Source organism: Strongylocentrotus purpuratus, unplaced genomic scaffold (genome assembly GCF_000002235.5).
Source record: "Strongylocentrotus purpuratus isolate Spur 01 unplaced genomic scaffold, Spur_5.0 spur5_scaffold_1, whole genome shotgun sequence".
NCBI classification, from domain to species: domain Eukaryota; kingdom Metazoa; phylum Echinodermata; class Echinoidea; order Camarodonta; family Strongylocentrotidae; genus Strongylocentrotus; species Strongylocentrotus purpuratus.
Window position 1 is genome coordinate 32,609,251 of NW_022145594.1, and position 13,974 is coordinate 32,623,224.

General features: G+C 37.2%; 1 protein-coding gene across 5 annotated transcripts in view; it reads left to right on the forward strand.

Annotated features, from left to right (window-relative positions):
* LOC581462 (roundabout homolog 1) overlaps window positions 1-13,974 on the forward strand; it is a 77,113-nt gene that overhangs the window by 39,097 nt on the left and 24,042 nt on the right. For all 5 annotated transcript variants that reach the window (XM_030978068.1, XM_011662551.2, XM_030978070.1 and 2 more), the window contains exons 3-6: window positions 9,120-10,027; window positions 11,036-11,377; window positions 11,717-12,055; window positions 12,802-13,134. In XM_030978068.1, the coding sequence (XP_030833928.1) occupies window positions 9,943-10,027; window positions 11,036-11,377; window positions 11,717-12,055; window positions 12,802-13,134 (1,099 nt within the window). In that variant the 5' untranslated portion in view covers window positions 9,120-9,942. The remainder of the gene's footprint in view (window positions 1-9,119; window positions 10,028-11,035; window positions 11,378-11,716; window positions 12,056-12,801; window positions 13,135-13,974) is intronic.

Below are 13,974 nucleotides of genomic sequence, written 5' to 3' on the forward strand. Positions count from 1 at the left end.
AACAGAATAGCAAAACTTTTTTTTTTTTTTTTTCTTTGTGTGTTTTATTGAATAATCAAAAAATAATCACAGTATTTACAAGTTATTATAAAAACATTACAAAAAAGCAGTAAAACGCAGATCAAAACCTCACGAAAAGTAAATTTACAACATTTACAACATTATAAAACAGGATTATAAGACAAACTTCCATTTTTTAAAGTGCAAGGGCAGTTTGTTTTTCTTTTTTGCAATACGATATTCAAGATCTTTATTATAGCCAATGTAAGTTCTGAAACCCTGAAAATTGGGTATTTTACTTTGAAATTTGCATAAATAAATGTAGTATTTAAGCATAAGAAATAAATACGTCAAAAACATATCCTTTTCATAGCCAAACATTCTTTCAAACAGAATAGCAAAACTTTGAATTACTAGGACCAATAATAAGAAAGTTAAATGTTTGAAATATGAGATCACTATAATAAAGTCAATGCGAATCTCAAAATGGCAATTTTGTTGGTGGATTGTGATGGGGTCACGGATCAGTCTTCCATTCGTGTACAAAAAAACACTAATTTCTGTTTTTCTCTAAGTGCCTTCTCCCTTGGGGTATACTACTCAAAATATATAATGGAGACTATATTAGTACAAGTCCTCTGAAAAGAAGAGATCATCCTGAGTCATACATTTTTAGTCTTTTTATGTTTTTGAACAAATGAGAAAGTTGTCCGCAACTACAGTACATCACAGAGACATTACCGATTCAGCCAATTTTATGAGCCCATGCATACAGTGTACCTACATGTACATGTATAGTGATTACAACATTAAAAAGTATAACTTTCTCACTTTTTGTCCAATTTTATTCAAACTTTCACTAATATGCTTCTCAGATTTTCCTGCTTCGTTCTAAAGTAGTGTGCTATTAACGATGGATTTCCCTTTTTAAAGGCATCGTTTAACGATGTTAAATTTGAGATGCATGGCCCTACATGTTATCAGTGTCTGTGATATGGTGTACATGTAGTATTGAAGCCCTAAAACAATTCTGCTTCAAAATGATCAAGAAGTGCCTCAAAAAAGTAAAAATCTTTGAGTGACCGGTTTTACTATACTCATTTTCCCTTATAGACTGTAGTGTTATAAAAACCGTTAGAAAAACGAAAATGAAATTTTGATTTCCAATCATAAATACCGTGATAATCAGACAGACGATCGGCTTGTAAAAGTCATGGTATTCCTGACTGACCTAAAGGTTTAGAATTATGATTGCAGCATGAGCTAAATCCTAGATTTTGTTTCAGAATCTAAAGGGAATGTTATACCGAGTCACTTTAAGTTGTTTTGAAGTTCGATGAAAACATGTTGTTGAAGTTCTCATGACTAAATAGTTTACTGGCCAATCCGTCTCAAGGATATGACGTCATTCCGCTACACAGCGCTACCTTAATTATAAGAATCCCCCCAATCTTCTTAAAGATCTTCTTAAAGATCTCCTTAAACCTCACACTTAAACGTAATCTCAAGCAGTGAAGAAGAAAAAAAAGAACTTCTGGGAAGCTTAAAGGGAAAGTCTACCCTTACATCAAGTTCATGACCCCATCCTGCTTTATGCCGCTACCTTGATTATAAGAACCCCCAAACCTCTTAAAAATCTCATTAAACCTCACACTTAAGGTACTAGTAATAAAAAAAATGTTGGAAACTAAAAGAGAAAGTCCACCCTGGTATAAAAAATAGCTGATATTGTCCCCACCACATACTGAAAGAAAATATATTGCAAACTGCAAACAAAAATGATTGTTTTTTAAATTTTTGTCCTAAAACTTTTGTCAATCATGTTCATTTTGTAAATATTTGTTTTGATACATCTTTGAGAACACCAGTCTCCCTTTAATGAACATGTTTGGAGTCCCTCCCACCTGGTTTGCATGGGATGCAGGACAAAGTTGTTTATGAACTTATTTTCATTCCTTCTTGATATCTACTTAATTACTAAATATGACACTTGCAAGTCAGCCATATGTTTTCAAATAAGAGTTGTATATGTATGCACATGAAGTCATGAACTTGTTACCTGGTTACCTGGTTGCCGCCGTCAGTTGCTGGCGATTGGCGACCACATCTGCGCATCTTCTTGTTGTCTTTCTCCATTTGTTTCTATCCTGTGCTAATCTTTTAGCTTCTGAGTATGTGAGACCTGTCCATTCTTTGATGTTATCAAACCATTGCTTTCTCTGTCTGCCTCTCTTTCTTTTTCCTTCTACTTGGCTTTCTATTATTTGTGCTGCTAAGGGGCTCCCACTGCCACGCAGAATGTGTCCGAAGTACCCCATCTTGAGGCGGGCCACTTTTCCAAGGAGATCTCTTTCTGTGTTTAGTTCTTGTAGGACACTGAGATTGGTTCTTTTGTCCTTCCAGCTGATCTTGAGCATTCTCCTCCAGAACCACATTTCTGCTGCCATGATGCGATTTTCATCGGCTTTGAGCAGTGTCCAGCTTTCAGCACCATAAAGTAAAGCACTCCAAACCAGGGTTTTGACTAGTTTTATTTTCAGGCCGGTTGAGATATTCCTGTCATTCCAAAGTACATGCAGGTCAACCATTCTCTTCTTCGCTATAGCTATTCTGATCTTTATATCAGTGGTACAGCTGGCATCGCTGTTCTTTGTAGATCCAAGATATTTGAAGCTTTCCACTTCTTTGACTGTTTCCCCTTCGATCTGGATGCTGCGATCGGTATCTGAGGTTTTACCAGCAACTAGGAGTTTGGTCTTTTTAACATTTAGATGTAAGTTGAGTTTCTTGCCGGCATTGTTTACTGCATGTGTGAGACTTACAATTCCATCTTTGGAAGATTCAATAAGTGCTGTGTCGTCAGCATATCTGAGATTTGAGATGTTTTTGCCACCAAATTTAATGCCGTAGTGCGCAACATCTGCTTCCCTCATCCCACTTTCCGTGTATGTGACGAAGAGGTACATGTATGGTGATAAGATGCAGCCCTGTCTTGCACCTTTTCCTACCTCAAACTCTTCAGTGTGTTCACCATCCCAACGGATTTTAGCTTTTTGGTTTACATAGAGAGATTGGATTAAAGTGACGAGGTGCTTAGGGAAGCCCATATCTAAGAAGATGGAGAAAAGTTTGTTGTGGCTTACAGAACTTGTACTTATTGTTTATGTTTTTTCGCCAAGGAGGCGTTTTATTTCGGTAGTTTCTCTATTAATAATTTCCTAGTTTTTTGGATGATATTTGCTATTCAGAGAATGTGCCATATAGCATGTTGTGGCAAAGAGTCAGAGAGAGAGAGAGAAAAAAGGGGTGGTATTTTTAATACATCTATATATAGATAGATATACATTTCAGTTGTAAAGGTGAGACAAGTAGTCCGTGGAGTTTTTGTAAAGGGAGAGAGTTAGATACCGTACATGTAAATGAAATGCATATTTTCAGCTTATCAAGTTCTGTAAGGCAAACAAGAGAGAGCGAGAGAGAGAGAGAGAGAGAGAGAGAGATAAAGGAAGAAAGAAAAAGAGAAAGGGAAATGGAGAAAGAGAGACAGACAGAGAGAGAGAGAGAGAGAAAAGAAAACAAGAAAGAAAGAGAGAGAGAGAGAGAGAAAAAATGAAGAAAGAAAGAAAAAAGAGAGAGAGTGAGAGAGAGAGAGAGAGAGAGAGAGAGGGGGGGGGGATGTTGGAAGAAGGGGGTTAGATTAGATTAGAGATTAGAGAGAGAGGTATTATCTTGGAACACTTTTTTAAAGGAGATTATTGATTTAGAGACCCGAGACCCCTTTTAATTTTTTTCACTGTTATAAGATAGATGGTAATGTCACATTTTTAGCATTAATTATAGAATTATTTGAGGCAAAGTAGAGAAGTAAGAAGGAGAAAGAAGAAGAAGGAAGGAGAAGAAAAAAGAAGAAGAAAAGTAGGAAGAAGAGGAAGAGAAGGAAAAAGGAGAAGCATTATTAAAGCAAGGTGAGAATAAGGAGGAGGAGGGGACAGAAGAAGAAAAGAAGGGAAAAATGAGAATAATATGAAGAAAAAGTAGAGGAAGAAGAAGAACAAAAAGAAGAAGTATAACAATTAACACAAAATGTGTTTGTTACCCTAGCAGCAAGCCTTCAGATATATTTTGAGTAATTATAGGCAATGTATCATTAATAAGGCATTCATTATGACATTTATTGATGACTCATTAATAATGAAATGCAGCGTGGCATTGCTCTTAATCTATGGGACATCTGTTTTCCTATTAATATTCAGAGCATGTTCAATATTAATGTCTACAGAATTTGAAGAATGCAAGAAAATATGTCTACATGCCTACATTTACAATACTGTGTATTGTGTACTGTACTGTACATATTTAATTTTATGGAAAGAATACAAACCCTTTACAAAGAATATCATATAAAGCTCTTTCAAAAATAAACTTTTAAGAAAGCGATAAAAAAAAATCAAAAAAAAAAAAAATAGAAAAATATCCAAGTGTAAAAAAATTTATATTATTTTACATACAAATAAATGGCAAGTGACAATGATGGTGTAAAGGGGATAAAGTGGACCCTATTTCCTAAAACCTTTTACTTCTTGTATCAAAAACAAATTACATTTACTGTACATGTATAAGCTACTAAAATAGCATCATTGGATCTGAGCTAATTTGTCATAGAACTTTAGTATTTAGTATTGATAATAAGTTTTTAATGAAGTAATTACACCTGTATGGCCCAGATAATCTATGTGTTGTTTATAAACTAGTGCTACAAATGTAGTTGTGTTACTGTTGTCAATCTGATGTGCACCACTAAATCTCATTTAATTTGCAAATGGGTATTTTCGGAATCGGTTCATACAGTCTCTTGCCTTTTGGGATGGGAGCCTTAATGGGAAGAAGTTGTTTGTCATTGAGAGAGTGTAAACAAGGCCACGGGTACACAATGAAAGATGGAAACCAATTAAGTTGTGGATGGTTGTTAGCACATCGTAAATAATGCTCACAAAGGGAGATAAATTGTGTATTAATATGTGAATATTAGGATATCGTGTTACGATTCACGGGGGAGGGGGGGGGGGCATTTTTGATGATTCATATTCATGAAGTGCATGTACATGTACATGTACAGTAGATCGCATTTGGAAAGAGTGTGAACCTACTGTGCTGTAGTGCAAAAGAACACGCCCGAACACACCCATGTGTTGAAAATCCCCTTTCACTCAAAATAGCCATTTGTCATTTTACAAAAGTGCATCCATGCTGAGCTGTGGATGGGGGAAAACCCCTTCCCAACAAAAACAAAAAGGTCATTCGCCGTCTTCAGAGAGCAAGACGTAATTAACGACAGGAACAAGAGGCGAAAAGATCGAGACAGCTTTGAGACAGCTCGTTTTGATCGATGACAGATCTGTTCATTTCTCTCATATTTTTCTTCTCGACAACAGGACTCATAGCTGAACGTTTTGGAAACGCTGTTTGGAGCGTCTGTCAGGGGTGGAAAGGGTTGGCTACTAAACGGTGATTTTTGTTTGTGTAAAAGTGTTCTTATCTCTGAGGAGTGCACTTTGATTACCTCTGAAACAAGTTGAGATTTCACTTTCATTTTAATTTTCTGTCACCAAATTCTAGTTTTTATGAGCATGTTGGGTCGACAATATGATATTACACTCATTTTGCAATAACTGTGATTTACGTTATAAATAGAAAATTCACTGTACATTCCATGCGACAATCTGGGGGGTGTTTCACAAAGATGCTTACTTAAACTTAACTCCAAGTTGGACTTGAAAATTATGGAGAGCCATTCATATCCTTAAAATATTAACACATATTCAAAAGCAAAAATTTAAGTAATTTAGACTTTTTATAAATTCCACATCAAGAACATGAAATCCCCTCGATAATAAAAAATATGATTGATTGTAATCAACATTTTATTCCCTTTGAAATGACTTTTACAAAATATTTTCAAAGATGCCAACTGCTTTCAATAATTGTTAACGTCCAACTAAAAAATAGGTTCAACTTAGGATCTTTGTGAAACACCGCCCTGATGACACGTCCCTGCAACAATGAACAGAGGAGGAGGCCTATGGCTATTTGCATTACTCAGGAATATAGTAGTAGTACTCAAGAATATTATAATGTGAGTTTCATTTGAGTGATTCCACCGCAATCATGCTATTTTAATCACACCCCTTTCTCTCTCTCCTTGGTGCAATATTTCCAGAGTATGTGACTCTGAAGTGAAGATTGTCACGATTGTTTGGTTATTAAAGCTGTAATTCTGATTGCCTGTCTTTCTGGAGGATAAGGATAAGGATGAGAAAGTGTTGCTTAGATTTATTATAGTTATTTATTATAACAATAATATTTTTGTCTTTGTTCTCTCATCATTCTCTTTTCCCTTATGTTCCCTCCTCCTGCATTTCTACAGTAAGATATATCTTCCCTCGTCCCATACACTTATAACTCTTTTGTCACTCATGTTTTAAAGCTTATCTGCCTAGTTTACAGGAGGGATTAGACCGCTCTGCAAGGTCACTGAACAGGTGGTTATCTCATCAACTCAACTCTCAGTTAACATAAGAAAAAGAGGATCATGGGGGACCAATGGTCACCGATTAGGCATTGTATGTTATATAGAGGGCGCAAGTAGCTATCAGTAGTGCAGTGGGCCTTTAACTAGCCAATTTGACGAGATTTGATACTCATATGCCACTCTTTTATTCAGACAATGGCTTAATTAAGCTTGGGCTATTTCAAGTATAAAACTAATTAATACTTCCCCTTCAGACTCACTTCCCTCTGTTCATATCTCCATTGTCTATATCTTGCAAGGTTACTACGTGTATGCTGTTGCTCTCTCCTTCTCTCCCCCTCTCTCTCTCACATCTCTCTCACCTCTCTCCACTCTCTCTCTCCCACCTCTCTCCCCTCTCTCTCACCTCTCTCTCACCTCTCTCCACTCTCTCTCCCACCTCTCTCCACTCTCTCTCCCCTCTCTCCCCTCTCTCCCCTCTCTCTCTCTCCCCTCTCCCCTCTTCCCTCTTTAGTCTTTACTCTTTACTCTTTACTCTCTCTCTCTCTCTCTCTCTGTTTCTCTCTTTCCCCCTTATTGTACAATTTGGAAATGAGTTGGACAGATTGCCTATTATGATCAGGAAGTATTACACAGGAGAAATTGGTGAGGGAAATACTACGTTTTCCTTTCGCAACTGTGCAGCTGTGGATTTTTCAGCCACCCACTGTCATATTCTCTCAATTTCTGTTCGTAAATGTTAAAATTTTGTAGGCTGTGGATAAACTAGAATAATTTCTTTGGTTGCTTTAAGAATATTTATTTTGGACAACCGAAAGACCAGGGCCCTGCTTATTAATATAGCCCTCTGATTGATTCAAATCAGGAGTCACAATTGATTTTAAGTTACGATCAATTCAAATCAATCACAACTCTTGATAAGACGGGTCCAAGCCTTGTCCTTATCCTTGTCAGCAGAATTTTATATTTGAGAGCCTCTTTTTATATCTAATTCTTTTTTTTTTGGTTTTTTTTTTTTGGTGTGCTTGCTGGGAACTTCTTGGCTAACTTGCTAGCCAATTTGGTCTGACACTTCCCATTCAGTATGCTCTAGTGACGCCACTGGCTGCAAAATACAGTACACTTTATTCCACAACTGTGCAGCTGAAGATTTACTGCTCCGTAGATCCCTTCAAAATGTCACGCAAGGAATATTGAAATGCTGGCTGTGTTCACACGAGACTATAGTTTTTAAAACGAGAAGTATGTCACCTATCTACGTTTTAAACCACGATCCGCTAACAACATCAAGGGTTCACACAGGATCGATAGGAAAATATATGTATTGAAGCGATTTTTTTTTAAAAGCTAGAATCACAAATCAAAACGCTGTTAAAAAACACAGTTTACTGCGGGAGAGTGTCTTTGAAAACCGTGTTTCTTGGGTGAAAAAGTGTCGCTTGAACTGGGCAAGCAGTCATTCGAACTGCAAGCTCTGGCGTATCTTCAGAGTTAAATTTGTTCGCACAGCACTAATTAACCGAGAGTGGGAACACCTCGGTGCTGGTAGTTATAGCAGTAACTGTAAGATCGCCTGTGTTTTATAACTTTGAGTAAACTTAAAGCTTCATAACCACGAGTGCGTTTGCGCGGTCTCTAACTACAAGATACTGTAACTTCAAAGTTTAAAACCATGACCTAAACTTAAAGTTAGCTGACTGTCATTGAAGTGATTGAACCTAACTACTGAAACACTATGCTCGTCCAGCTGGGCAACTGCAAGTTCAATTGACCTGCTTACTTGTACATGTAGTATCTGCACTTTCTCAGTAGCCCAGGGCACATTATTATAGTACTCTGGGTCACTAGTTTTCTCGGGCATTAACCACTTTTACTAATTTCACTGTTTTCGTTGCACTTTCCACTAATTTTATGGTCATTTACTGTGTAATGAACTATGTCTAGATTTCCTCCAAGTTTTGTTTCTTTTTCTTGAAGTTAATCAAGGCAAATTAGTTTGAACAGCTTCCCGAAATAAGTTCAATGTACTATAGAGGATATCAACGAGGAATGCAGAATGAATTTGTAAAACGCACCTCAAGATATCGACCTCTTGTACTTTAATGTACAGGTAGTTGCCTTTTTTTCCCTCTTCTTTTGATAAGGTCACGAGAACCTGTGTAGCAGAAATCTAGAATGAAATATTGGCTGGGAGGCGAAGTTGAATGTCTATTCTACCATGTTATTGCCCCAATGCACAAATTGTTATCCACAAGATTTAATGCAACCATAATAAATACAACCAACCAATTAGCTTGCAATTCCAAAGCTATTCCTTTTTTATTGAATTGTATTATCGTAATGTTTAAAAAAAAAATTACTCCTGTAGTTGACGTATACAGGCCGATTTGATTGGCATTGTGCATTTAGTTGAAAGGTTTTTTAATAATATGATTATTATCATTCTTTTGTGGGATATTAACCACAAACCATACCTTCCACCATGCACAGATGATATTGAACAATATCCCATTGTTTCCGACAGAACCATATTTGTTCATAATGTGGTTTTATTCTATTAAATTCTTTGTTTATTTTCTTTTATACACAGAGCGGAAGGAGGGCTATAATCAAACTGATGGTTACTGATTCGAGGAAGGATGCGACTCAATCCCATTATGACCACGTGAATATTTGGTGTCGGTCAGAATAGTCTACATGTACACCCCTACCGCCGTCATCGTGACAGGAAAAAGCCCATTGGGAGTGAGGCATTAGAGCAATTATCAGCGGGGAAGTTTGGCCGTGTTTGTCAAACGCTGGATTGTCTAATACAGCAGAAAGCCCATTGATGGCTTAATAGGCTGTCAAAACAGTGGTGAATCTTTTGTGGGACTACTCATTTAGTCAGCTGGAAATCAAAAGGATACATCACAAGAAAAAGCAGCCTCTGTTCAGATCCGTTGAGTAAACTATAGAGAAAGCTACGGGACGAGGAAAATGAATTGTTTGGCTAATCTGTGAGGAGAATAGGTGGAAGGAATCACTGGATTGTGAATGATGCTATCGTAAAATACCACTGCCAAATTGTTTCCAGTCCCAGATCTGCAGCGACACTGCATATTGGCTTCGAATCGAGAGGGGATCAAAAACAGAGGAACAATTAGTTGAGAAATTAGGAGTCCCTATGGAAATATATGCAAGTTGAACAGTGTTTCGGAGAGAGACGCCAAATTGACGCCCAAAATAGGAGATTTAGATTTAGTCCCCCAAAACTCAAGAAATTGACAATATTCCAATGTGATAACAGATGGATATAGAAGCAGAAAAGTTTCAAGGAGAGCATTCATAATAAACAGGGACTAATATAGAATTTTAAAGCAGATATTTTGAAAACGGTGATTAGCGTCGTCTTGCAACAGGAGGTAATTACAATGGTTACCATGGCAGCCGCTGCTCATTACAAGCTCTTCCTTGTCTCAGTCTTTTCCCTGATTTGGACGCCATGGCCTCATTTAGGTGAGTACTTTTACCCACAGCTTAATAATGACCAGTCATAACGATTGAGACAAAAATCATGAATCTTATTATTGTGTTGTGTATTGACTATTGCAATTACATGTACATGTAGGAATGCACAGACTCTGCTGTATGTAAATGTACAGTTAACAAATTCATTTCCCTTGTAAGTTGTTTTTTTTTTATTTGGTTTTTGTAACTCAAGAATGAAAGTTGGACCGGTTTAATTAGGGTCTTTGTTGAATACTTTCAGATGTACATTCTCAACAAAAATAAAATTTCACAAAACTTGGTAAGGGTATGAATAATTTAATTGTTGAATGTAAATGCAGGAAGATACAAATATACTCACATGGAATCAACTTGAAATGATAAATGCCTTTTAACCAAAAAAAAAATGGACTTGGTTCATAAGCAAAAGTATCCTGTAGGGCAGGTCTGACACTACACATACTATAATAATTGAAATCAATTGTACTTGTAAACTGAAAACAGGCTTCCTCTATGACTTTGGGGCAGCTAAGGGGTCCAAATCCAAATTTTGGATTTTTTTTGGTTAATACTAGACATTTAAAAGTTCCCCTTATAGTTTTTTTTATTAACCAAATTTGATTAACTCTGTATTATTAAAAAAATAAGAGAAGAACATTTTGAAAATACCACAATCTGTAATTAACTAGACATACATGTATTTTACCATAAAAAATGTGTGGTTTAATTTTTGGGTCAAAATATGGCAAATTTGGGTCAAATAAAAAAAAGAACAAATCTGAATCTTGTTCCATGAAATGCAAATCATGTATTAAACTGACACAGGGAGAAAAGGTTCAAATTAACAATTTTGCTGTAACCAAAAGTTGACATTTTCATGGAATTACCCATGAAAAGCTTTTAATTTCTTTTCCTCAGAGATATGCATGTACAGTACATTTATAAAATATTGCGCACACATGTACATGTACATTCTAGTTGCATAATTTCTCCCTTCTTTCTCTTTCTACTCAACAGTTGCAGATGCCCAGTTTACCACGGCATTTACGCCTGACAATTTATCCGCGAAGGAAGGAGAAACAGTAACATTAGTGTGCACATATCAGCCAGAGACCGAAAAGATAGACTTTGCCTCCCTCTCTTGGCAAATGGGAGATACTGTGTTAGCGTCCGTCAGTTGCCCCAACGCTTGTAGCAGAACAAACACAAATACGGACCGGTATTCGCTGGACGTTGACTTTCAATCAAGTGGTAATTTGACCATCACCGGTGTTTCATTGACCGATGATAATGTTTATCAGTGTAAAGTCTCCACTATCTATAGAGCTGCTGAGAGCACTTCCCAACTCGTAGTAAATGGTGAGTATTTCTTTTGACTTTAAGTATTTATTCATTTAATTTAAACAGGGTAACTCTCTCAATAATAGGGTGCACTACATCACAGACATTACTGATTCAGCCAATTTGAAGAGCCCATAGGTATAGTGATTTAAAAAAAATCATAACTTTATCATCGTTTTGTCTGATTTCAATCAACCTTTCACTAGTCTGCTTCTCTTATTTTTCTGCTTTCCTCTAGAGTAGTTAGCTAGCAAGGTTGGACTTCCCTAATAATGATAATTGTAGCCTCAGTGCACTCATGCCACTACATGTACAATTGAAATGGCTTTAAATGAAATTACCTTTTCTTGCTCTTAGTTCCACCTGTAAGCCTGAAACTCTCGGACACTATGACACCGGGAGGCCACGAGCAGGGCGACATCGTCCCCATCCTATCAGGCGAGTCTTACACCGTCACCTGTGCAACCCAACCTGGCGCCAACCCACCTGCGGACCTGGAGTGGACTTCGACCACCGCCCAGATCAACCAGGAGGACAAAGATGACCAGCAAGTGACCGGTAGTAAGCTGACCGTGTCCAGCAAGGAGGTGACTTTCACGCCGTCTATGGCTGACCATCTTACGACGGTCACTTGCGAAGCCACACATCCAGCTCTGGAATCATCCCTTACCAAGTTTATTCAGCTTGATGTACAAGGTAACATATCTTTGTTTAAATTAAGTTCAGATAGTAACAACCGTTTCGTTAGTGAATGAAAATGAACACCAATTAAAACCAGAGTTAAGCCCTGTTCAGATTGGAAAGTCGCCCCGGTTTTCGTACATGCGCGCAACAAAAGACCTGCGTGTCTTGGTAGGGAGCTCTGTGTTATTGTTTACCGAAATGTGAAGCGTATGTAAACTTTATGTCATGAAAAAAAAACGTTGCAGTTTTGCCACATCTTATCTGAACGAGCCTTTACCTCGAATGATGTGATGAATATCTGACAAATGATTTGGGTTATTGTGTAAAAAGGGCTTTCAATATACAGGTCGAGCAACATACACAAAATAATAATTGATCTTGTTGTGCAACCTTGTTGTGCCAAGCAACGGAACTTGTAGTTTCAGTAAATCTAATTTCCAACATGTTTCCTTATTTGTTACATTTTTACTTTTTTATCTAGTTCTTGAAATGTAACTCCTTTACCTCAGCTCAAATCAGCTTATGTTTTTGATTGCATATTTAGGTATGTTGTAATGATCAGACAGATTTAAGATTAGATTAAGATTCTAAAGACGGAAGTGGAATTGTTGATGGGAAAATACTTCATTTGTTTACTTGTTTTACCTAGTTTACATTGTACCTTACTATTAGATACTGTAGCATTTAAGATTATAGATATTATGTATGGATAGCATCCTGACCATTAAACATCAAGATAATATCCTTCTTTCACCCAGTTCCTCCAAGGAATGTGAACATCGCTTTACAATCTGCCATCGTCTCTGACGGTGGGACTCTGACGCTACAGGAAGGAACCCCAAGCACCATCACCTGCGAAAGCCTCGGAACAAGACCAGCCTCTGCAATCACATGGTACCTCGATGGCGTCCAAGTATCGTCTGGGGTCGGCAGACCGGTATTTTCCCCCAATATGAATGACGGTCGTTTACAGGATGCGTCCAGCAGCATCATCATCCAACCTACCAGGGCGCAGCACGAGCAGGTTCTACGTTGCCAGGCAACCACGTTTGGCATCAGCCATGATACCAGTGTCCGACTGTCTGTTGATGGTAGGAGGATTTTTTGTTTGTTAAAGAGTCTTATTTTTTAAATGGGAAGGAAAGAACGCATTCTTGAAGCTTCCTTTATACACAATGCAAGTTCAGTATTAAAGGAGAATCTAAAGAGGCCTACCAGGCCTACAACTCAATAAGGCTGAAAAGAGTTCTAGATGTTTAATTCTGTTCAATATACAGTCTGACATAGCAGGAAACAGGGATGAGACAGGGTCTGAAATCATGCAAAAGCTTGAAATCTGGCATTCCTGCTTTATTTTTTTCCCCTGACATTTTAAAGCTTTTCCTTTTTGTGTACATATGCCATCTGTCTAGAAAGCATTTCCTTCTTTGCTGGCAGCTAAATGTTTGATAAGGGAAAGGACTGTTGTTTTCAATTGGTGACAGGAAGTGTATATGAAATAATTTATGTTTTGATCCAACCAGGAAATTTATAGCTTACAGAAAAGGTTGAGTTCTGGGGAGAATTGACAACAAAATTATGAGCGTTATAATTGTTATTATGCAAGTGTGGAAGCATATCAGAGAAAAATGTTCCCTGAAAAGCATGGCTCTTCAAAGGCCTCCATATTCTAAATATGACAAGTAACAGTTTAAAAATAAGGCCCGATTTTTGTGCCACATGTTTGAAAACCTGGTAGTAGTGCTAAGGGTTGAAGATTTTTTTTCAAGTTTTATCCTAGTTGTTTCCTTTATTTTGTCAACCTTCATTCTGTTTCTTTTCATCGCCTTCATTCTCATCTTTCCTTTATTTTATTATCCGTTTTCCTCTTCCTCATAGTCTTTTTTTCATCTTTAATACTTCAAGTTTAGTTATTGTGATTTTGCCTATGA